At 38.3% G+C, this 24,979-nt stretch overlaps 1 protein-coding gene across 3 annotated transcripts; it reads left to right on the forward strand.

Annotated features, from left to right (window-relative positions):
• The first annotated feature begins 1,435 nt into the window (after positions 1-1,435).
• LOC131534831 (von Willebrand factor A domain-containing protein 5A-like) lies at positions 1,436-24,803 on the forward strand. Of its 3 annotated transcripts, none has more exons than XM_058767874.1 (24): positions 1,436-1,804; positions 10,130-10,332; positions 10,415-10,637; positions 10,712-10,872; positions 10,948-11,062; positions 11,208-11,383; positions 13,738-13,826; positions 13,909-14,053; positions 14,133-14,212; positions 14,291-14,405; positions 14,492-14,650; positions 14,744-14,847; positions 15,380-15,597; positions 15,692-15,724; positions 15,871-15,903; positions 16,011-16,043; positions 18,590-18,625; positions 19,107-19,178; positions 19,886-19,939; positions 20,150-20,182; positions 20,353-20,433; positions 22,585-22,715; positions 22,801-22,924; positions 23,040-24,803. In XM_058767874.1, the coding sequence occupies exons 1-24, from the start codon at positions 1,765-1,767 to the stop codon at positions 23,117-23,119; spliced, it is 2,538 nt and encodes an 845-aa protein (XP_058623857.1). In that variant the 5' UTR covers positions 1,436-1,764; the 3' UTR covers positions 23,120-24,803. The 3 variants fall into 3 exon arrangements, with proteins under 3 accessions (XP_058623857.1, XP_058623858.1, XP_058623859.1); XM_058767875.1 differs by having other exon boundaries at positions 15,874-15,903; XM_058767876.1 differs by lacking the exon at positions 15,871-15,903.
• Positions 24,804-24,979: the final 176 nt, after the last annotated feature.

Genomic DNA, 24,979 nt, shown 5'->3' on the forward strand with positions numbered 1-24,979 from the left:
CCTTAAATAAAGAATCATCCATGCCATGCTATGCGGAAGTTTTTATTATTATTTTTTTTTTAATTTAAGCTCAAAAGTGTGCGGAGAACAGTTCTGAACCTAATTAATATTTATGAATCCAAACTCAGGCCCCGTTTAGACTAGTGCATTTTCGGTTTAAAACGCATAACTTTTGCTATAAAAATGATTTTTTGGTGAAGTAAACACTACATAAAAACAAATGTAATTTCTACATGAAATAATTTAGTTCAGGCAAGAATTAAAAAAGTAAAGTAAATTCTATATTAGTACTCAATTTAAGCTCGTAGAAATTAAAGTTTGAACTTATAAGTATATTTTACTTGGAATTGTTTGTTATGTTTACAAGGATTCTTTAAGTAAATATCAAAGTTATGATCCCGTTTTTCCCATCATGCACTGGGGCATGAATAATTAAAAAGGTTAAATTTGTCTGTTCTATGGTTGCTTTTGTTGTTAGGTTTAGTAACTTACTGTTTTGTGACATCTGGAGTTCATTTTCTACTCAAAAATGACCCATTTATACTCAAACACTATCCACTGATTGTCACCGTCATTGTGTATGGTGTACCAAGTATTGAGGTCTCTGTGTTCATTTGAGTAATAATTCTTTTGAGTGGACATATTATCTTAAAAGGATAACAAGCTGTCTACTTGCTTGCTTACATGTTTGTAAGTAAATCACATGCTTTAATAGCATGGTTGTTTCCCAGTGCTACATCGTTTGAGTAAATCTTAGAAGCCATGGCTGAGTGAAAAGTACTTAAGTATTGCAGATTTAACTTAAAATAATCAAGTAAAAATTACTCATCAAACTCTAACTGGCCATGTTAAATTTACTTATTTCCTTTGCTAATTTTACCTAATTTAGCCAAGTAGATTTTACTTGATTCAGTACTTACATTTTACTTAAAATTGATTTGTGCAAAAACTTGCCAAACAGTGTAAACAATAACATCATGCTTATTGTTGTACCCGTATGTATGGGTAGATAATTCAATTCAATGCTTTATTGGTATGACAAGTGTTACAATGTATTGCCAAAGCAGTTAATCTAGAACAGATATGCATTTAAAAATAATAAATAAATAAATAAATTGTTCGGTGTGTTCCTCTGTACTCTTACAGAACTCAGCATGCAGGGCTTCAATTGGATTTTTGTCCCATTTTTCAAATTCGTGATTTAGTAGAGGACCCCACAATTCACTACTACATAATGCAATTGGTTCTATGACTGATTGGAATATTTTGAGCCAGATTCTAATTGGTATTTCAATTTGGATAGATTTTATTGATGGCATAAAAGTCCCTTCATTCGACCGCTCCAAGCACGACACCACCTGAGCATTACCTATAGCCTACATACCTATGATTGAATGAATGGTCACGTGACATGCGTTTTCGTAGTGCAGACGGAGATCGTTTCTGAAACGTCAGTGTAGATGAGGATCGTTTTCATTCTAAAACGCTGTTTTTAAACGAGAACGCAGGAGTGTAAACGGAGCACGAAGCAATTAATATTCATTAGGCACGACTTTATACAGTCCACTATGGTCTACTAAAGCGGTCATTGAGCGACGTCTGGAAATCATCTCACCATTTCCCTAAACATCATTAGAAACTTTCAAAAACACTGATTTACTCGATATAGTAATCGGCTTGTAAAGATTTGAGGCCGGTTTCAAGGCAGCAGTTTCGGTGTTTGAGTTTCAGTTTCGATTTGAAGTAAACAGACGGAGTGTGAGAATGGAGATCTGTGGTCTCGTGACTGAGAAAAATGAGCCAGGTATGAATTCAGCTGTTTACTGTTGCTGTTACCTGTTTCCTAAATTAATCAGACTTGTTTTTTCCTCACAGTCTGTGGCGAGGGCTTTGTCTATATAATGAAAGTATAACCGAAAAGGTGTTTTTCTTAATGTCATAAGGGTGAAGTTGTGCATCTTTTTCTCCTTTGTTTTTCTTAAACAATATATATATATTTTCTTATATATATATGGGTCATTGCTGTTATACAGTGACTTTTCTGTCTCTATGATTTTATTTTTCTCTAAAATGAGTCACATATTTGTCAGAAATCGCTTAAATTATATAGTAGCCTATAGGTCTTTATCACTTAAACAGATAACATATTAAAAATAAATACTATTTTGTATTTTACACACCTTTTTATTTATATATGCATTCGTGTATAGATACATCCGTAGATGCGCTGGGACACAATCATCAGTGATGTTCCTGAGATCTTTGGGTGTTTCGGGTCTTTCAACGGGTCTTTCGCCTCCCTCAGGCGACCCAGCTGGGGTTGATCAGGCCCCAACTTGTGTCCCACTCCTCGGACTAACGCGCTAACCCACTCCTCGGACCTTTTCATCCAAATCCACCTCGATGCTCTTTCTGCAGCTTCTGTGATCGACTTAATAGCTCTCCTCTTTGCAGCTCCTATGATGCCGAACAGGGTGAAGCTCTTACACAGGGAGCGGGCGGCAAAGCCTCTGCACCCCACCTCAATGGGTTCGCAGCGAGCCCTGCAACCCCTCCTCTGGCTCTCCTCTATGAGCTCCTGATACTTAAGCCGCTTGTGCTCATTAGCCTCTTCCATGCAGTCCTCCCATGGGACTGTCAGTTCCAGCAAGAGAACCTGCTTAGACGAAGCAGATGTCAGCACCACATCTGGTCTTAAACAGGTCGATGTTACAAAATCTGGGAACTTGAGCTGCTTACCCAAGTCAACCCGTAGCTCCCAGTCTGGTGCTGATGAGAGCAAGCTGGCTACTGGTGTTATCTGTGATCGTGGCTGCTCACCAGCCTTTACAAAAGCAATTCTCCTCTGGCTGCGGACATATTTATTATTGGCCACTGCGCTGGAAATGGCCTCTGCCACAGACTTCAGGACCTGGTCGTGTCGCCAGCAATAGCGACCCTCTCCAAGGGCTGCCGGGCAGCTGCTCAGAATGTGCTCCAGGGTCCCTTTCCCGGGAGAGCGAGGACAAGTTGGAACGTCACTCTTACCCCAGACATACAGGTTAGCCGGACTGGGGAGCACATCATAGACAGCTTGTATCATGAACTTAATACGCTGTGGCTCTGCCTTCCAGATATCATTCCAGGTCAGTTTCTTCTCCAGCGCTCCTTCCCGCCTCGTCCATGCCCCCTGCTGACGCAGGCTCACCATCCTACTGGTCCTCACCTCCTCTTCACCTGCACGGACCTCCCTGCAGGACCAGATGGCAAATACCGAGGCTACGGGATGAATCCCAGCCCTGCTCGTCCCCCTGCCACCATTCAATTTTATCATGCCCTCAGTGCAAAGTAACCAACTTCCACAAGAAATATAAACCATGAAATGACAAAAACCTCTAAATATTTTTAAATTATGTTATAGACTAGGGTAAACTGCATCTAATCATACATATAAATCATATAAAACTATAGGGGATTTTTTTTGTCCCTAAAGTCATCTTCCACATAGTTAGTATGTACTTTCTCGCCTTTCAAAATAGACTACAATTCCATTGAGAACATTTTCAGGAAGTGATATTGTTTATTTTTCCCGCTGGAATACAATTTGAGGAAACTCTCACTTCTACCTTTTTTTAATTTATTTTTAAATTTAGATTGTTATCCGCTTATTGTCACACTCTTAACATTCCACCCTGTTAGGCTATGTTATGGAGAATGTTTGTCCAGTCAAAAAAAAAAGTAAAAACCTATCTGAAATAGTTATAAACGTTATGTTTATCTGTAGAAGGTTAGCGAGCTAAATGTTGATCACTCAAAGAGATACGGCTAACTTAGCTCAAAAATGTCTACCCTGTTAGGTTTAGTTTATAACATATATTGCATATATTCCTATTTTAATGTAAAACTACCAGGGTGGAAAATCTAATAGAATAAATAGTATTTAGTGTATATCACAAATTCTATATATGTGTATATATTATATATAAATATACAGTGGGGAAAATAATTATTTGAAGATTTGTAAGTTTGCCCACTTAGAAAAAAAGAAGGGTTTATCATTTTTATGGTAGGTTTATTTTAACTGATAGAGACAGAATATCAAACAAAAAATCCAGAAAAATGCAGCATACAAATATTAAAAAAAGATTTACATTTTAGTAAGTCAAATAAGTATTTGATCCCCTACCAACCAGCAGGAATTTTGGCTCCCACAGATTGGTTATGTGCACATGTGGAACACAGATTAGTCCTGTCGCTTTAAGAAGACACTCCTAATTTCAGCACGTTGTGTGTATAAAAGACACCTGTCCATGGAGTCTGTATCTTCCATTCCAGCCTCTCCACTACCATGGGCAAGACCAAAGAGCTGTCAAAGGACATCAGGGACAAGATTGTAGATCTGCACAAGGCTGGAATGGGCTACAAGACCATGGTAAGACGGAGACAACTGTTGGTGCGATTATTCGGAAATGGAAGAAATACAAAATAACCATCAATCGCCCTCAGTCTGGAGCTCCATGCAAGATGTCACCTCATGGGGTAAGGATGATCATGAGAAAGGTGAGGGATCAGCCCAGAACTGCACGGAAGGAGCTTGCACATGTACAGGCCCTGCCAATGAACATATAAATGATTCAGAGAAGGCTTGGGAGACTGTGCTGTGGTCAGATGAGACTAAAATTGAGCTCTTCGGCATCAACTCGACTCGTCGTGTTTGGAGGAAAAGAAATGCTGACTATCATCCCAAGAACACCATCCCTACAGTCAAGCACGGAGGTGGAAACACCATGCTTTGGGGCTGTTTCTCTGCTAAGGGTACAGGACGTCTTACCTCTGTGCTTGCCAACAAGGGTTTCTGCACCAAGTACTAAGTCATGTTTTGCTTGGGGATCAAATTCTTATTTGACTTACTAAAATGTAAAAAAAATTTTAACATTTGTATGCTGCTTTTTTCTGGATTTTTTGTTTGATATTCTGTCTCTATCAGTTAAAATAAACCTACCATAAAAATGATAAACCCTTCTTTTTTTCTAAGTGGGCAAACTTACAAAATCAGCAGGGGATCAAATAATTGTTTTCCTCACTGTATATTTATATATAATATATACACATATATAGAATTTATACCGTTATACACAGCACTGGGAGATACAGTGAAGAAAGTAGTCGAATTCGCTGCAGAAACAGTAACCACAAATCTCCACCATTCACCATGGATTTAACATAACTACAGGAACAACTTGTGGCAGAAATGGTCTAATGTCTGTTTTTAAATGCTTCACACAACTTTTCCCAGCACTTCAAAGCTTTAAGTATTACCGAATTTGAAAGTTATTTTTAATGTGATGACATTATTTGTTCATCCTTCATAGGTTGCCCCCATTTATAAAACTAAAAGTTTCATAATGTAGGAAAGCAAACACTTAATTAAAAATAAATAGACATTAAATTACCACTAGTAGATGGCTGCAGAGTAGTACTTATAGGCTTATTAGCCATTTCCACTCCCTAATATATATATTTTTTGTATTTATTCAATTATATTTAGACATTTTAAATGACATAAAAGTTAATATTATCTGCATCTCAACTACCCAGACAGCACAAGTGCATCTGTAAGACGTCTGCTAAAGATCTGGGAAACATCTGCCGTGTAATCTGATAAACGTCTCAGAAGCAGTTTTACATGCATTCTGACAGGAAATGTCTTAGAGACGTATAGCAGATGAGCAAACACTCTAAAAAAAAAAAAAAAATACATCTTGCATATGTAAATGCAGACATCAAATAGACATCTCCGAGATGTACATGTGCGATTAGGGTGAATGCTTTAATGTCAGGTGCTTGACTGGAAAAACTAGGTCACAAGGGAGACACAGAGACAAAAACCACAGACATGTAACAGATCGCGCGTCCTCGTGCCTTGAAGAGTTCAAACTGAGGAGGGAGGGCAAGGGCTCTGGAGGAGGGCGTGGAGCAGGAGAGAGGAAAAACAAAACAGAGTCCAAAAAATAAGGTCATGGCGGAGTGGAGGGTGGGAGGAGCCAAGGGGAAGCCAGGCGCTGGAGGAGCCAGATGTTGGTCAAGAGACCAGCCAGGACAAGGCCCCAGGGCGGAGTCGAGGGAGGGAGGAGCCATGGTGGAGAAGGCCTTGACGATACCCTGGGGACGACTGACGGAGACAGAGCCGATGAAAGAGGAGCCCAGGATGGAGACGGAGAGTGAAACCGCTGTTTTTTGAAACCGGGTCCCAGAGTGGATAAATCTGAAAACAACACCCTTGCGTTTCGTGTGGACAGCCAATCCGTATATTTTGTGAAATGATGATGTCATCACCCCACGTCTCGCCTCTAGTCAGACATGAACAAACACTGAACGATTGTCTTTTTTTAACTAACATTAAGACAGATTAATAAATGTATTGTTCCATGTTTGTTTGTATACCGCGCGCAAGGTTTATGCGCATAGTCCAAGTCTTCTTCTCCATTTTTAGTGCATCTCTGTGGCAAGCGCCACATGCTGGTCTGGCATGTATACTACATCGTTTTGTGTCAGTTTCGTGGTTTCGTGTGTACGTAGATATTTCTTGAGATGAGGGGAAAAAAAGATCAGATAGGGAAAGCTCTGGCTTCGTGTGGACGTATAAAAATATTTAATGCTGTTTTGTCAGGTATCCTCATAAGTGCAGTCTTAAATTAGTTAAATAACGTCTTAAATTAACTTAAAGTGTTGTGAGAAAATGAGAATGAGAAAAAGGGGTCATCAGATGCAAAATTCACTTTTCAAGTTGTTTGAACATAAATGTGTGTGTACACATCCATCCTATAATTGTAAAACTTCACCCAGTGTTTTTTTTTTTTTTTAAATTCCTATTTTAAAATCCTCTTTCTCAAATCAGGCTGTTCTAAGAGTCCTGTCAGAATGACGTAGTTCTGCACAGACCGCTCCCACAATAGTTGATTGACAAGGCCGTCTTACCTTAGACCTGCACTGAGTGAGCTGAAAACAGTCCGACCGCCATTGTGTTGACTCCGGTGCAGAGGAAGACAAGAACGTCTCCGATTAAGCGATTGAGGTGCTTTGTTGTTGGATGTAATAATGAATATAGCAGTCATCATTTACTCCAGACAGCTGAGCCGCTGAAGACGCAGTGGATTAAAGTTACTTTCGCTTTGAAGTGAATGCGCCGATCCCCGAACTGCCTAAATGCATCTATGTTCGCACAAATCATTTATGATCTAGCCTCACCTACAAGAAGAAGTGAGTGTTTTTTTATGAATCTTTGTAAATCACCTTTCCTAATAATGTGCTAGTTACAGTTTCGTGGCTAAAGTAAACAGTACTGCTTGTCACCCCACGGAAGAGAGGTCAGCAGAGCTCATTAGCATTTAAAGCAACATGGACTAAAAAACAGCTTGCTGAAAACAGAGCTGATTTTGACAGGTTTAAAAAGGTGTTTTTTACACTACCATTGAGAAATTTTAACCAAAGTATGTTATAGACTTTTAATTAAGACCTTAAAGAATCATATCAACTTCCAATGACCCCTTTAAAGTCACAGCAGCAAACAAAGGTATCAAATCGAAGAACAAAGGTAACAGAGATAATTGTAGCTATAATATGGATTAGTCTATGTTTAAAGCTGCAGTCCGTAACTTTTTTTTGTTCAAAATGATCTGAAATCAATATTTGAGCAAGTACATAACCAGCCAGTGTTACTGTAACTATCGCCTTTAGCCCGATTTACAACGGTAAGCTTATAATAATGTTTTCTAATTTGAGTGGTACGGGTAGGTTTTCATGGGAAATTCGAGCATGCTGCTCGAATTTGCTGCTTTATGTTTACACGTCTGTAAACATAAAGATTGATTACATTTATCATTTTGATGGTGGATTGTAATCCAGAAAGGATTATGTGTTTGTGAAACACGTGACTGAAATTAAATTATTCAAATTTAAATGTGCATCTGATTACAGATAGCCTGGGATTACACAGGATTTGTATTTTAAAGCGAACCAGTTCGAAGGAAGAATAATTTGCTTTTTGGGTTAAAAGAATTTCTTAATATGAAATTCGAATGGTATGACAATTTGAGATGAGACTGTACAGAAATTGAAATCTACATTCTAATGTACACTATATACAATGCTGTATAGTCACGCAATGCTGATGTTAATATTAACAATTTGAGAACAAATTATAACAACAATAATAATTTGCACGGTTTGATGTGACATGAGCTAATCAATCGTTAGATTAAATCATCATTGGTAGCGCAATTTCTTGTAATGACTTGTTACTTACTTGTTCTGATGATAATATCCGGTGAAAATTCTTATTTGGGTCATATATTCCAAGACATAGGCGAGAATCTGTGATTCCTAAGTACAGTATCCACACCGGTGCGGTGACTGACAGCCACACATACTCCTCAAAACAGATTCATCCGCTCTGGAGCCATGCCGGAGCACAACCCACGTAATAAAGATAATTCCGCAAGTAACTGCAATTGTAGGTTTCAAACGACAAAGTTTTGCCTCGACAAAGAGGCAAAACTTACGGACTGCAGCTTTAATTCATAATTCATGCCGTTAAGACTGTAAAGTGTTTGATAACTTTATTTCTGTATATTACCTACACTCTAACAAAAGATGGTTCTTTAAAGAATTTTTACACCACATAGCTATTTTTTGTGTCCCTCCCCCAAAGGAAATCTGAAAATTTTTATTGTTTTGAAACAATATTATATAGGTGCAGTTACACACATTACAGATGGCAAACCATGCAGGACAATAATGGAAAGCTCATCCACTATTTGAACCTGTTAACACTGGTGTTCCTCCCTGTTGTGCTCCATTCCACCCTGTTAGACTAGACATGTTAAATAATATTTTGAATGGTTATTTTGTCAGGTGAGGAGCATTAACAGCATATATATGTTTTTGAGCAAAATTGTTGTATTATTTACCATCCTGTTGGCAAAAATGGGCACAAAGAAGTTCCTGTTCTTAATAATCAAGACATATTCTATTCATCAGTTATTGTTTCAAGAATAAAAAAATACTACTATGGCATAAGGGACCTATACTATCCATGAAAAGCTCATTATTGTTTAACATTTACATTATTAACATTTGTAATAGCTATGTATCTGTCCCTAACAGGGTGGAATACTTTCACAGCCAGTGTCTGAATAATCTACCCATAATTATTATTTTTTGAGTCCCTGAGCTTGACCAATATGTATTCCTAATACGGTAGTTAAACATGTTACTATTTTGGTAGAATGCTAAAAACATGGAAAAACGTGTATTCTTTTTTCCAAACATGAAGCCAAAATGTTACTGGATACCAGGAATGACCCATATATCAGTGGTGTTCTGGATTTCTGGATCTGAAAAAGTATTTTTTTTAATCAAATGTAAATTCATGTCCCAGTCACATTTTCTTGATTAAATAAACATTACTTACATTATCAGAAAAATGAAGAAAGAAAGAAAAAAATCTATTTTATATTTTTACATTAATTATGTATTCAATATTCTGTTTATTAAAGCCAAGTATGAATTACATCAAGTTAGTGTTTTTAAGCATTTTACATTTATATTTGTGAACTTATGTTCACCTATTCTTTTTAACAGTTTTTAACTATTTTTTCATTTTTTGGATCATCAGTCATCAAAGTTTGGTAATTATTGTTTGCAGACACAGAGATTTACTTTAAATTTCACCAAGCTGCTCACTAAAAACTCCCACAGATCATATTTTCGGGCTATTTCAAGTCTTATTTTGACATAACAAAGTGGTTATATCTAAGTGTGTGTTGTTTACTTACTTTTTTAAGTCAAGTCAAGTCAAGTCACCTTTATTTATATAGCGCTTTTAACAATACAGATTGTGTCAAAGCACTTAACAGTATCAAATTGGAGGATAGAGTGTCAGTAATGTATAATGATAAGATTAAACGCTCAATTTAAGACTATAGTCTTCCCATTAACACCATTATATTGTTCATTCGTGAATGCGTACGAACACGAGGCAAGATTGATCACATGAACCAATCACAGCCGAAGTAAAAATCAGTCAGAAAGTTTCTTTGTAATGTTATTCTGCTGTGTTTGTGATGTTGTGTTGGTTTGTGTGACTCAGTGCCTCTGAAGAGCATCTCAGTGGAGGTTCTGGTTCAGGATCATGTAGCCACAGTCTCCTCCACTCTGCAGTATGTGAATGAGGAAGAGCGCCCCCTGGAGGCCTTGTTCGTCCTCCCTCTGCCTGCTGATGCTGCTGTCTGCCACTTCAGTGCCAAGATCGGAGAGCAGGAGATTGTGGCAGAGGTGCAGGACAAAGAAACCGTGAGTCCAGATACAAACCCACAGAACATTTATTTACATATTTATACTACACATCACCATTTAACAAAACTGTATCCTGCAGGCGAGGGATCAGTATGATGACGCTGTGAGTTCGGGTCAGCAGGCGTTTCTGTTGGAAGAGAGCGCAGAGAGTCCTGATGTGTTCAGACTGAGTGTCGGGTGTCTGTCGGCGGGTCAGAACGCTGCCGTCACCATCATCTACGTCACCGAGCTCGCTGTGCAGGCCGACCACTCGCTGCGCTTCTGTCTGCCGGCTGTCCTCAACCCCCGATACACACCAGCAGGTCCTACAGCAGCTCTGACACACACTTTATTAGAGCAGAGAAGCTGATTCTAACACTCTCTGTGTCTGTGTCAGGTTCAGCTGCTGGTATAGTCTCAGAGATTTCATCAGGAGCTGTTCCCTACACGCTGACTCTCAGTGTTCATGTGAGCTCTCCGAAGCCCATCTCCAAACTAGAGTCCAACTGCACTCTGGATCCTCTAGTGTTCCTCCACTCTGATCACACTCAGGCTACGGTACTGTGTGTCTTCATGTGTTTATCTGGATGTGTGAGCAGAGCAGGTTTATGCATGTGTTGTTTGTGTGTGTAGGTGAATCTGAGTCCTGGTCACATGTTTGATAAGGACGTTGAGCTGTTTGTGTACTATCAGGATACCCATCAGACCTCTGCTATAGTGGAGGCAGGAGTGACCACCGCCCCGCCAGGTAAGACCTGCAGATCACTGGGGAACTGTGCAAAATGTGAAGGCAATTCATAAAATTAATTTACTAAACAGAAGAGTACATGGTGCATAGTACAAGTTTATAGCGTGTCATTTGGGACACACAGATTTTTCTAATTTTATTTCAGGTTCTCTGATGAGGGACCCAGTGGTCATGATAAGTTTGTACCCAGAGTTCCCAGAGGAAGTGATGAAATCACTGGCAACTCGAGGCGAGTTTGTTTTCGTGATTGACAGATCAGGCAGTATGGGCAGCATGATGCATCATGGGAAAGGAGCACAGAGGCGCATTGAAAGCGCCAAGGTAAGGTTTAAGATTCAATGCAGGGTGTTTTTATGCCAGAACTATTATGTTATTATGGGTGAATTTATGTATTATGCATTTATGTATATATTTAATTTATGTTAATATATTTATGTATCCAATTTATGAATCATTTGTATTGTGAAAAGTAGAGCAATGACTTGTGTACAGTAAGACCAAGAATGTGCATTATGAAGTTCATAGAAATCATGTTGAGTTTAAAGTGCCCCTATTATGCTATTTGAAAGGTTCATAATTTGGTTTTGGGAGTCCCCAACAACAGGTTTGCATGCGTGCAAGTTCAAAAACACTTTTATTTTCTTATAATATGCATTTAATTGTATGTTACTTCTCATTGACGCTCAAATGATTCATTCGAAGTTTCATCTTTCAAACCCCTCCTTTGCATGAGGCTACTCTGCTCTAATTGGTCCAATGACCCAGTCTGTTGTGATTGGTCTACTGCTTACAGCGCATGTCGGAAATGGAATGCCCATCACCAGTACTGGAATACAGCTTATTAATAATACACCTTATTATAATAATAATGATATTGCTCCACTCTGCTCTAAAAATAAAGAATCAAAGGGGAAAATGTTGTTTTACACTTATGTTAGCGAACCGGACCCACAGCTTTGTAGTAAAGCCCCAAACAATAATGGTATATGCCAGGGATGGTGAACTGCAGAGTTCAGCTCCAACCCTAATAAAAACTCACCTGCCTGTAGCTTCCTAGTAACCCTTCAGACCTGGATTAGTTTGTTCAGGTGTGTTCTATTAGAGTTGAAGCAAAACTCTGCAGGCCTGTGGCTCTCCAGGACCGACGTTCGCAGACTCTCAAACACAGACTCTGGCTGCATCCGAAAACAGAAAAATGCTATCTTTGGAGGATGCATTCCAAGTTATGAAGGCATCAAGACAAGTCCAAATGCAAAGTTAGCTTCCCTTCCTATATCATGAGATACCTTCATCTGATTGATTTTTGAAGGCATCATAGCGGTATCCTTCGCTGCCTTTGATATCCCACACTCCTGTGCGTTCCATTCCATGATGGTTGAGCTAAAAAAAAAAAAGATGGCATCTGAAAGTTGCGTTTGTGGTCGGTTTGTATGTAAATGTGTATTTCTGACTAACTATTTGCACGTTTAATGTTATTTCTAGCGAGAAATCAGTATTATAGTAAGTAAATATTTGTTTAGTGATCGTTTTATTTTGTTGTAGATCATTAAACCATTACGTTACCTCAGAAGCCTCTCCGAAATCAGTTTCATGAGGTGCCTTCGTGCAAAAACGTGGCCTGCAAAGTCATTGCCTGATAAGGCTGTGAGGCAGCAAGTCAGCTGCCTAGGTTTTCGGATGCAGCCATGGAGTACTGATAAAGCACTGCAGTTTCTAAACCAAAGTATTGCTCCATCCTTTATCACGACTCCAAGTAATAAGAACGATGGTCTATATTAATCATTTGAGGGGTGTTTTCGTGGAATGTCCATGCAGAACATAGGTGGGCATTATGCAAATGTATTAACTTGTGACTTTATGGAAATGGGATTCGAATTTAAAATGACTAATTTCAGTGGGTTGACTCTTTCTTTTGAGAGGCAATAACTTTATTTATGATGCACTTTCAGCTTTACAGTTTTGCAGACTGTTTGCATTCACATACAGCTACATTACACACTGCATGAAAGGTGATTTTCAAAAATCCATAATGTTCAATCCATAATGGCACTTCAAAAATCTGATATGGTGTATACTGTAGTTATTCTGGTTCAGCTTCACACAATCAACAAGGTGCATGAAAGGAGGAATCAAAAGTACAACCCCAAAGCAGAAAAAGTTAGGACATTTTGTAAAATGCAATAAAATGAAGAATCTATTAATTTGTTTAATCAGTTTAATTAGGATATTCTACAACCTTCTCACTTTAATTTTGCTTCTGTCCCAAATGTTTTGCAGTGTGTTGCAGCCATCAAAATTAAAATGTGTTCATGTTTTCAATATACGTTTACGTTGGTCAGTGAAAACACTGGAAATCTTTTCTTTGTACTTTTGTCAATTAAATAAAAATTAAAGAGAATTATGACTTGAATGTGATGGTGATTGGAAGTTTAACACAAGAACATAGGCCGTTAATCTGATGGTGGTGGCTACACTATCTGACTTTCATGTTGGTTAAGTGCAAGTTTGAATTTTGCCTTTGTTTTTAAATGAGTTTCTGTTGGAATCTTTTAGTTCTAAAGAAAGGCCTGAGCGCCAAAACATGTTGGCAAAATAAATTCCCTTCTCTGAATAGATTTCTCCACTTCACAAGTGTTGCTGGTTTTGTTTAAATATCTGTCCATGTCTCTCTGTAGGACACTCTGCTGTTACTGTTGAAGAGTCTGCCCATGGGATGCTACTTCAATATCTATGGATTTGGCTCTGATTTTGAGAACTTCTTCCCGTTAGTGTCTAGATCTTCATTCATAGATATTCAGTATTTAAATGTGTCAGAGGAGATGAGATGTTTTTCTGTGTCTTTGCAGTCAGAGTGTTGTGTACAAACAGAAAACAATGGATCAGGCTCTGAAGAGAATAAAGAAAATGCGAGCAGACATGGGCGGCACAGAGACATTACAGCCTCTAAAACACATCTACAGTCAGCGCTGTAACCCCAAACACCCCAGACAGGTACAACACCTCACTGTGCACCTGAACAATGCATTCATGTGAAATATAAGAAGGCTTATCAGATTTATTCTCTCTTCAGCTGTTCATCTTCACTGATGGAGAGGTGGGAAACACTAAAGAGGTGCTGGATCTGGTGAAAAGTCACGCTCACTCTCACAGGTAAAGGTCTGCTGGGTTTGATCTGTCCATCATTCATATCTTCATCACTAACAGTAACAGAGTTTATGGTGTCTTCAGGTGTTTCTCATTCGGGATTGGTGAGGGTGCGAGTGCCGCCCTCATCACAGGAATGGCCAGGGAGGGATCTGGTCACGCTCAGTTCATCACAGACAGCGACCGCATGCAGCCCAAAGTAAAGCTCTCCGCTGGATTTCACAGACACAAATGTTTCCTGGTCAAATGTCTCAATGGTTTCTCTTTCTCTTCAAACTATATCAGGTGATGCAGTCGCTCAGGTTTGCGCTGCAGCCCGCTGTGGTTAATATCTCTGTGGATTGGATCCTTCCAGACGGTGTTACTGTTGACACACTGTCTCCACCCATCAGTGTGCTCTTCCAGGGTCAAAGGGCACTCATTTATGCCCAACTTAAAGGAGAGGTGAGTTGATGTAGCATGTGATTCTTTAATGGCAATTAGACCAGTGTTTCATTTATTTATCTTGTGAAAATCTGCCTTTTCTCTCTCTCATAGAGTTCAGGAGGCTCTGAGGGAACAGTGTCAGTCAAATACAGTCTTAAAGATCAACCAGTAACAAACCAGCTCCACTTCTGCCTCAAACCAACTGAAGAAACAGGGTAACACACGTAAAAAGACATAATCCAGTTTCACACAGAGATTCTGGAAACTACAGTTATAATGTGTCCTGGGATTGTTTGATTTTGGTTCATTCACACTGCCAGTGATTTTCTGTAATTTCTGCGTGTGTTCACACATGTCCCATAAAGATCCTGTAAAGACATGTGACATCAGGATGTGATGTGTAGCTTCAGCGCAGATAGAGAGGAGCGCTCTGATGTCTGCTTCATTCCAGTTTGCAGACATTTTTAGTTGTGAATGTTGATCTGCATTTAAAAACCCCTGGTCAAAGACTCGCTTGATAACTACGTCATTCTGAATGACACGTACATCATCACTACAACATTGGTCCTGTCTTTTGTTTACACAGGGCGCATTCCGAGACTGATTCCGAGAATGTTACTGGGTCACAATCCATCTTTGCATTCACACAGAGGGCACACCAGCAATGTTTTGGCAATTTTCTAGCATCAATGTGCTGTGCAGCTGTTAGTTTTTCTAATTCAACACATTTCCTCCATGTTTCTGCAGGTTGTCCATTCACCGGCTGGCGGCTCGGACCCTGATCCGTTCTCTGGAGCAGGAGGAGAGGTCCGGTGCTGCAGGTGTTGAGGGCATCAGGAGCAGGATTGTGGAGCTCAGTGTTCAGGCAGGAATGAGCAGTGTTCATACAGCCTTCATTGCTGTGAATAAAGACAGCAGACAGACTGTGAAAGGACCCCTGCTGCAGAGAAGAGTGCCGACACACGGTTGGTGCTCTCATTGTGTTTTTATAAATCACTTTTACTGTCACTTTACTATTTGATGTTTACATTACCTCATTAAGAATCTAATGTTTTTCAGATTGGTATCGATCACTTAACGCGCCACTATGTGGTAAGACAAACAACAGTCTGTTATTTGTATGTTATGATACACATTACAAGTCAAAAGTTGATTGAACTTGAACTTTAGTTATACTTAAGATTTTCATAATTTAAGTTTTATAACCAAATAAAATAATATTATATAACTTATGAAAGGAGGCGTGCTGCAGAAAGGAATGTCAACATACGGTTAGTGCTCTGATTGTGTTTATAAATTGCTTTTACTGTCACTTGACTATTTGATGTTTGCATTGATGTGTTCACCTCATTAAGACATGAAATCAAATGTTTTTCAGATTACCCTCGAGCACTTTACCCGCCAATGTGTGGTAAGACAAACAACAGCCTGTTATTTGTACAACCCGAATTACGTTGTTAGGACGCTTTTTAAATTTGAATAATATGAAAACTAAGAGACTTTCAAATCACATGAGCCAATATTTTATTCACAATAGAACATAGAGAACATAACTAATGTTTAAATGGAGGAATTTTGCACTTTTATCTACTAAATGAGCTCATTTCAAATTTGATGCCTGCTACAGGTCTCCAAAAAGTTGGCACAGGGGCAACAAAGGGCTGAAAAAGCAAGAAATTTTGAAAAGATTCAGCTGGGAGAACATCTAGCAACTAATTAAGTTAATTGACATCAGGTCTGTAACATGATTAGCTATAAAAGGGATGTCTTAGTGAGTCAGAGTCTCTCAGAAGAAATATGGGCAGAGGCTCTCCAATCTGTGAAAGAGGGCGTAAAAAGATTGTAGAATACTTTAAAAACAACGTTCCTCGACGTCAAATTGCAAAGGCTTTGCAAATCTCGTCATCTACAGTGCATAACATCATCAAAAGATTCAGAGAAACTGGAGAAATCTCTGTGCATAAGGGACAAGGCTGAAGACCTTTATTGGATGCCCGTGGTCTTCGGGCCCTCAGACGACACTGCATCACTCATCGGCATGATTCTGTCATTGACATTATTAAATGGGCCCAGGAATACTTCCAGAAACCACTCTCGGTAAACACAATCCACCATGCCATCTGCAGATGCCAACTATCATGCTAAAAGGAAGCTATATGTGAACATGGTCCAGAAGCGCTGTCGTGTCCTGTGGGCCAAGGCTAATTTAAAATGGACTGTTTCAAAGTGGAAAAGTGTTCTATGGTCAGACGAATCCAAATTTGATATTCTTGTTGGAAATCACGGACGCCGTGTCCTCCGGGCTAAAGAGGAGGGAGACCTTCCAGCGTGTCTTCAGCATTCAGTTCAAAAGCCAGCATCTCTGATGGTATGGGGGTGCATAAGTTTTGGAAGGCACTATGAATGCTGAAAGGTATATAAAGGTTTTAGAGCAACATATGCTCCCCTCCAGACGACATTTATTTCAGGGAAGGCCTTGTGTGTTTCAGCAGGACAATGCAAAACCATGTACTGCAGCTATTACAACAGCATGGCTTCGTAGTAGAAGAGTCCGGGTGCTGAATTGGCCTGCCTGCAGTCCAGATCTTTCACCTATAGAGAACATTTGGTGCACCATTAAACAAAAAATATGTCAAAGACGACCACAAACTCTTCAGCAGCTGGAAACCTATATCAGGCAAGAATGGGACCAAATTCCAACACCAAAACCTAGTAAGACGTCTTCAAACTGTTTTGAAAAGAAGAGGAGATGCTACACCATGGTAAACATGCCCCCGTCCCAACTATTTTGAGACCTGTAGCAGGCATCAGATTTGAAATGAGCTCATTTTGTGCATAAAATTATAAAATTTCTCAGTTCAAACGTTTGTTATGTTATCTATGTTCTATTGTGAATAAAATATTGGCTCATGTGTATTGAAATTGGCAAAATTTTCATTTTATTCAAATTTAAAAAACGTCCCAACATTTCCAGAATTCGGGTTGTATGTTATGATACACATTACCAGCCAAAAGTGGATTAATTGATATAATATAATTTGTAGGACCCCTGCTGCAAAGAAAAGTATTGACAAACAGTTAGTCTCTCATTGTATCTGGTGTGTGCAACTCATTAAGATTAAATGAATTTGTTTTTAGGGATGTACAGTGAACACTTGCATGATAAATTATAATATGCGACCCTGGACCACAAAACCAGTCATAAGGGTACATTTTTTGAAATTGGGATTTCTACATCATCTGAAAGCTGAATAAATAAGCTTTTCATTGATGTATGGTTTGTTAGGATATGACATTATTTGGCCGATATACAACTATTTGAATATCTGGAATCGGAGGGTGCAAAAAATCAAAATATTGAGAAAATCGCCTTTAAAGTTGTCCAAATTAAGTTCTTAGCAATGCATATTACTAATCAAAAATGAAGTTTTTATGTATTTACAGTAGGAAATTTTTTACAAAATATCTTCATGGAACATGTTCTTTACTTAATGTCCTAATGATTTTTGGCATAAAAAAAAAAAAAAAATCAATAATTTTGACCCATACAATGTATTTTTGGCTATTGCTATAAATATACCCCAGCGACTTAAGACTGGTTTTGTGGTCCAGGGTCACATATAGACTGTTCTTTGTAGTCTGTCATGTCAGTGCTGTTTTAATGCTCTGTTTGTATCTGTGTGAATGTGTTTTTTTTTTGTCTGTTTGTCTAACAGCAATGATTTCAAATGCTAATTTTGTCACTTCACAGTTTATTATATTTGACATGTTGACTACATTAGGATGTGGTAAATGGTTATTTTCTGTCTGTTGTGTGTGGTGGTTTCTTGTGCCTCCATAACAATCCATGTCTATTTTAAATATTTTCTTGTTTGTTAGTCCTTTTGGATGTGTCTGTTTTTGGCTATTTGGCTTCAGATCTTAATCTGTTCTGACTTTTGGTTTCATTGCCTGTAGCTCAGTCGGTCATTGGATGTGCTTCATCACTGTCAGGTAAATGCACCTCAATGTAACAGTTCTCAGAATTATTAAATGTTTCAAACAGTGATTGTTGTTTTCATGGCGTATTACAACATTGGTACTTTTAATTATTGATTTACCATCCTCATCAAACCACACAACAACTGAGAGTTCAGAATGAGCAAGAAAACAATCGCACAGAAACTGCTTATGTGTTTAAAAGGCACAGAGAAAAACAGAAAGTAGGAGTCTAGAGATGTAGTTTCCAAATAAACTACATTTAACTTGACGCTCATGGAGTAAGAGTTTTTTTTTTGTATTGATTAGTATTATGTGTTTGTCTTATCTTATTAATTTGTGTCCTGAAACAAGAAAGCATAAGTCATTTACTGTATTTTCATATATAATATATATTTTTATATCTTAATTCCAACAACCTGTAGTTCCTTGTCATGTAACAGTTTACATTTGGTATAAGCAGCACATTTTGATGTGAAATGTATTTGTTTTTCAGAGATGGACAGTGGAGTCTTCTCTCGTAGAGTGGGGCGAGATAACCAGGACGAGGACATGGACCGGAATTATGGTAATTATAACATGGCGTGACTGCAGATAAACATGCATGCACTCTGTAGATTGTCATGTAAAACTAAATGTTTTCTAATCAGAAAGCAAGCTGACAGAAGAAGCTGCATCTGAAATCGCATACTTCCCTACTATATAGTAGGCGAAAAACAGTATGTGACAAAATAATTATGTCAGGATTCACAGTACTTATGGCAAAAAGTACCCAGACGAGTTACTAGTGTGTATAGACCACGCATTAGAGAAACAAGTGCACAGCCATCTTTAGAATTTTGTCTTTGAACTTGTTTTAGCAGTAGCGCTATAGCATCAGTGTGGAAGAGTAATTGGCTGGTAAAGTAGATTTACTTATTATAGAGTTAACGAAAATTATCATGTGCATTGTAACCTCATTCGGGTTGATGTGGTAAGTGGTTTTCTTTAATCTGTGTGGGTTTCCTGTGCCCGTAAGAATGAATTTGTGGTGTGAGTTTGGTATGACAAACGTCACAACATTCTAACTATTGCACCTCTTTTTATTGGTTCATTGACAAACAAAACAATTCAAAAGCACAGGGTTTCAGCAAAGTTGTTATCAGCCAAACATGTCCATATCAATCCATCCATATTCCAGAGCTTTTCTTGTTTGTTAGTTCTGTTGGATGTGTCTATTCCTAGCTGTTTCTCCAGATCTGAATCTGTTCTGACCTTTGCTTTCTCTGCTTGTAGCCGCTCAACCGGCTCAGCCACCAGCGCCTGAACGTAAAACTAAATCACTGCTGGGTAAGTGGACCTCAATGTAATATTAGTTTTGTGAAAGAGTGAAGTATGCAATGTTTGACGAACTTATTTTTTCGAACTTAAAGTTCGTAACTGTTTTCAATAAATTTCACAAAATAGGTTTACAAGCATCACCAAACCACATTAATAAACAGAGACCACTAAATGGTTCCCTGTCACTTAATAGTTAACAAGATGTGAATTTGTTTTTAGGGAAACTGCGTCGAGCACTGTCTCTTAATCATGGTAAGATAAATCATACTGTTTTTCTTTTGTGGCGGTGAAATCCCTTATAGTACGAGGATCTGCAAGAATCAGAAATACGGTCACATTTTAGAGCTTTTCTTAATTGTTATTTGCATTTGTTCACTGTTGTGATTTTTAATATTTGAATGTGGTGACATATTTTTTGACAGAATCCCAAAAGTTTAGACGCTCAAAGAAGATGGATGCTTATGATGAAAGTGACAGCTGTTCTGCATCATTGGCAATAAAGGGTGAATGAACCAAACATAGACATAAACATAAACATCATTCAATTGTGACGTACAACTAATTTCAATCTGAGATTACTAAACAAATGTTTCTCATTTGATCTATTCTTAAATGTGTTCATGCCTTTAAGCGCTTTCAGTCTTGAACTGTTAATCTTTATTCTGAAACAAGAGAAACATATGCTATAAAGGCATGAATTCTCTCGTTTTCTGTCTTTTCCATTTATGTTTCCATGTTTTATGAGTATTTACCATATACATAATGATTTTTATACTGTACAAACTGTATATTTTATTCTTTAACCCTAAACCTTGTCTTAATATATATATATATATATATATATATATATATATACAGGTGCTGGTCATATAATTAGAATATCATCAAAAAGTTGATTTATTTCACTAATTCCATTCAAAAAGTGAAACTTGTATATTATATTCATTCATTACACACAGACTGATATATTTCAAATGTTTATTTCTTTTAATTTTGATGATTAGAGCTTACAGCTCATGAAAGTCAAAAATCAGTATCTCAAAATATTAGAATATTTACATTTGAGTTTCAATAAATGACCATCCCTACAGTATAAATTCTGGGTATCTCTTGTTCTTTGAAACCACAATAATGGGGAAGACTGCTGACTTGGCAATGATCCAGAAGACGAACATTGACACCCTCCACAAAGAGGGTAAGTCACAGAAGGTCATTACTGAAAGGTGTGGCTGTTTACAGAGTGCTGTATCAAAGCATATTAAATGCAAAGTTGACTGGAAGGAAGAATTTGGGTAGGAAAAGGTGCACAAGCAACAGGGATGACCGCAAGCTTGAGAATACAGTCAAGCAAAGCCGATTCAAACACTTGGGAGAGCTTCACAAGGAGAGAACTGAAGCTGGAGTCAGTGCATCAAGAGTCACCACGCTCAGGCGTCTTCAGGAAAAGGGCTACCAAGCCACTTCTGAACCAGAGACAACGTCAGAAGCATCTTAACTGGGCTGTGGAGAAAAGAACTGGACTGTTGCTCAGTGGTCCAAAGTCCTCTTTTCAGATGAAAGTAAATTTTACATTTCATTTGGAAATCAAGGTCCCAGAGTCTGAAGGAAGAGTGGAGAGGCACAGAATCCATGTTGCTTGAAGTCCAGTGTGAAGTTTCCACAGTCAGTGATGATTTGGGCTGCCATGTCATCTGCTGGTGTTGGTCCACTGTGTTTTCTGATGTCCACAGTCAACGCAGCCATCTACCAGGAAATTTTAGAGCACTTCATGCTTCCTTCTGTTGACAAGCTTTATGGAGATGCTGATTTCATTTTCCAGCAGGACTTGGCACCTGCCCACACTGCCAAAGGTACCAAAAACTGGTTCAATGACCATAGTGTTACTGTGCTTGATTGGCCAGCAAACTCATCTGACCTGAACCCCATAGAGAACCAATGGGGTATTGTCAAGAGCAAGATGAGACACCAGACCCAACAATGCAGATGAGCTGAAGGCCACTATCAGAGCAACCTGGGCTCTCATAACACCTGAGCAGTGCCACAGACTGATCGACTCCATGCCACGCCGCATTGCTGCAGTAATTCAGGCGAAAGGAGCCCCAACTAAGTATTGAGTGCAGTACATGCTCATACTTTTCATTTTCATACTTTTCAGTTGGCCAAGATTTCTAAAAATCCTTTCTTTGTATTGGTCTTAAGTAATATTCTAATATTTTGAGATACTGATTTTTGACTTTCATGAGCTGTAAGCTCTAATCATCAAAATTAAAAGAAATAAACATTTGAAATATATCAGTCTGTGTGTAATGAATGAATATAATATACAAGTTTCACTTTTTGAATGGAATTAGTGAAATAAATTAACTTTTTGATGATATTCTAATTATATGACCAGCACCTGTATATATATATATATATTTTTTTTTAAAAGCATTGTTTAGTATGAATTATAATGTGTTTTCCTCATGGGGACAAAAAAATTATAAATTTCAGGTATTATTATACTTTACATAATCAATACCAGGACACCCCCCCACACACACTTACTGCCAAATATGAGACTGACACAATGGTTATGTTCAGAATGGAATACTAGTGTACCAGCTCACTACATACTGAATACACACATTATACTATCTACTATGTGTATATAGAGACCCAGAAGGACCCGTTACTGCAGCTGGTTTCTCTCCAAAAGGCGTCCGGCTGCTGGGATCTGGACGCCACACTGGCTGATGTGTTTGGGAAGACGGAGGATGAGCTGACCAATCAGAAACCAGCACAGGTGAGAGATGTGATGAAATAATAAGACAGCGATGATTGTGTGCAGTGTCCAGTAACAAATGCAGTGGATGATGGTCTGTACACAGGTGGATGGGTCAGTATGGGCCACTCTCCTGGCTCTGATCTGGTTATACGGCTGTAAAATAGAGCAGCAGGTGGAGTGGCAGTTTGTGGCCATGAAGGCAGCGTCATGGATCGGCTCTCAGAAAGGTGAGATCTCCATTCCAGACCACATTCATTCAGTCAGCGTTCATCAAGAGACGTTTGAGCAGATCTCTTCAGTTCTTTGACACACACTGATGATTTGAGTGTGTGTGTGTTTCAGTGGGCGATCTGTCTCAGTGTGTGTGTGCGGGGAATGTCCTGCTCGGATGTCAGGTGACCAAAGAGACTCTGGGAATCTGAAGACGTCAGTGTCTCAACCAGGGGCGGATCCCGTCCAGATATATCTGAGATTCATCCCGTAATTGTTTGGTGATCCGATTCTCCGACCGCTCGCTCCACTTTCATCATGGATTTAGGCCTTTCTGCCATATCGGACGAAACAATAACATGAGCCGATCATGAAAACTAATAGCAGAGTTAGGTAAGAATCTTGTATTGCAGTTTTCTCTATTGTTAATTTAATATAAGTGATTTTAGTTGGCCCATTTTCCCAAACCATTCATTCAGTTCTCAAAACAAAGACACATTTAGGCAGACAGAGATTAGGCAGCAAAACTGATGACACCAATCAGAATCTCTGCATCCTAACAACTGAGAGAAGAGAGAGCTGAACGAATAATATACATGGGTTTTATACTTACACATTCAGTATAATTACAGTACAGTACCAGTACATGATGGAAATTTCACTCTTCTATATGTACAGTGAACTGTAGCACATGTTGTACACCTTCAAACGTGTGACTGTCAAATTTTATTTGTAACCATCTTTTATGTGTACTGCATGTTTGCAGAACTGAGAAATGACTGCCTAAAGATATAGTCTTGTGTCAGGAGACCAGGAAACTGCTATAGTACTGTACACTGTAATCAAATTTGACCAAATGCGCAGAGGATGCTGAATTTACTTTTTTTTTTATTTTATTTTGTACTGTACTGTATTGTGGTGCATACAAAGTTCATATACAATTCTTTGGTATTTGAACTTTTCTAGTGTTTTTCATCTACTGCAAGATTACTTTCCAGTAGTAAAATGAAAATGATCTGTTCCCAAAAGTTAATTGCTGAATTATTATTATTTGTAATTTAATTTATGTTGTATACTGTAATAGACATGATTGAGCTGCAAAAATAATTCCTGAATCCTAATAAGAGCTTTTTGTTAAGTGTTATTGATCTCATGAGTGTTCACCGGGCAGGAACGTCATCTGTGTATTTGAATTGTGTGTAAGCATTTAAGAATACCTGTAATAACTAGATTGAAAAGTTTGAAAGACAATTTTATGCTGGCTTGTCTTAAAGTCTTGTTTAAGAAACATAAATAGTTTGGTCAGTTAGATGTTCTAGATGTTTGCTAAAGTGTTGCTAGTTGGTTGCTAGGATATTCTGGATGGTTGCTAGGCTTCTGCTATGCAGTTGCTGGGGTGTTGCTAGACTATTGATAGTGTTCTGGGTGATTACAGACATTCCCACCTCTGGAAATAACAGAATGTCTTCTTTAATTATATAAGCTCAGAAACATTTATAACCTCTTGAAGTTTTTCATATTGTGTATCGACTTGGTGCCATGATGGATATTGAAATGTTATTATTTATTTTTCATTTTAAACAGTATAGATGATTACTTAATGGTAATGCAATATTTGTGAACATAACTGTGCACGTCAGACAATAAATCCCCAAAATCTATGCATACTTGCTTTGGTGTTGCCACCTCTCATAGACCCCATGCCACCCTAAATATTATTTTCTAGATCCGCCCCTGGTCTCAACATCCTGATCTGTGAGAAGACCAAAGAACTGTTGGTGTTTCATTACCCATTTTTTGTTAGGGTTTCAATAAAATTGTGTTCTTTATTAGCTGAAATCAATACCATATTATTATACAGAATTTTTAAAACTCCCATGGTAATGTTTTGAAATGGAAAGAATTTGAATCACATTAAACAAAACTTTTTCTGGTTTATTATTATAGATTGTTGTTGTTGTTGTGTGTGTGTGTGTGTGTGTATCAGTGTTTATCTGAAGCTGTTGGACCAGTCTTCAATCAATGAGGATATTTTCATACAGCAGCAGAATCCTGTTTGGGTGTTAAAAATG

Source organism: Onychostoma macrolepis, chromosome 25 (genome assembly GCF_012432095.1).
Source record: "Onychostoma macrolepis isolate SWU-2019 chromosome 25, ASM1243209v1, whole genome shotgun sequence".
NCBI classification, from domain to species: Eukaryota; Metazoa; Chordata; class Actinopteri; order Cypriniformes; family Cyprinidae; genus Onychostoma; species Onychostoma macrolepis.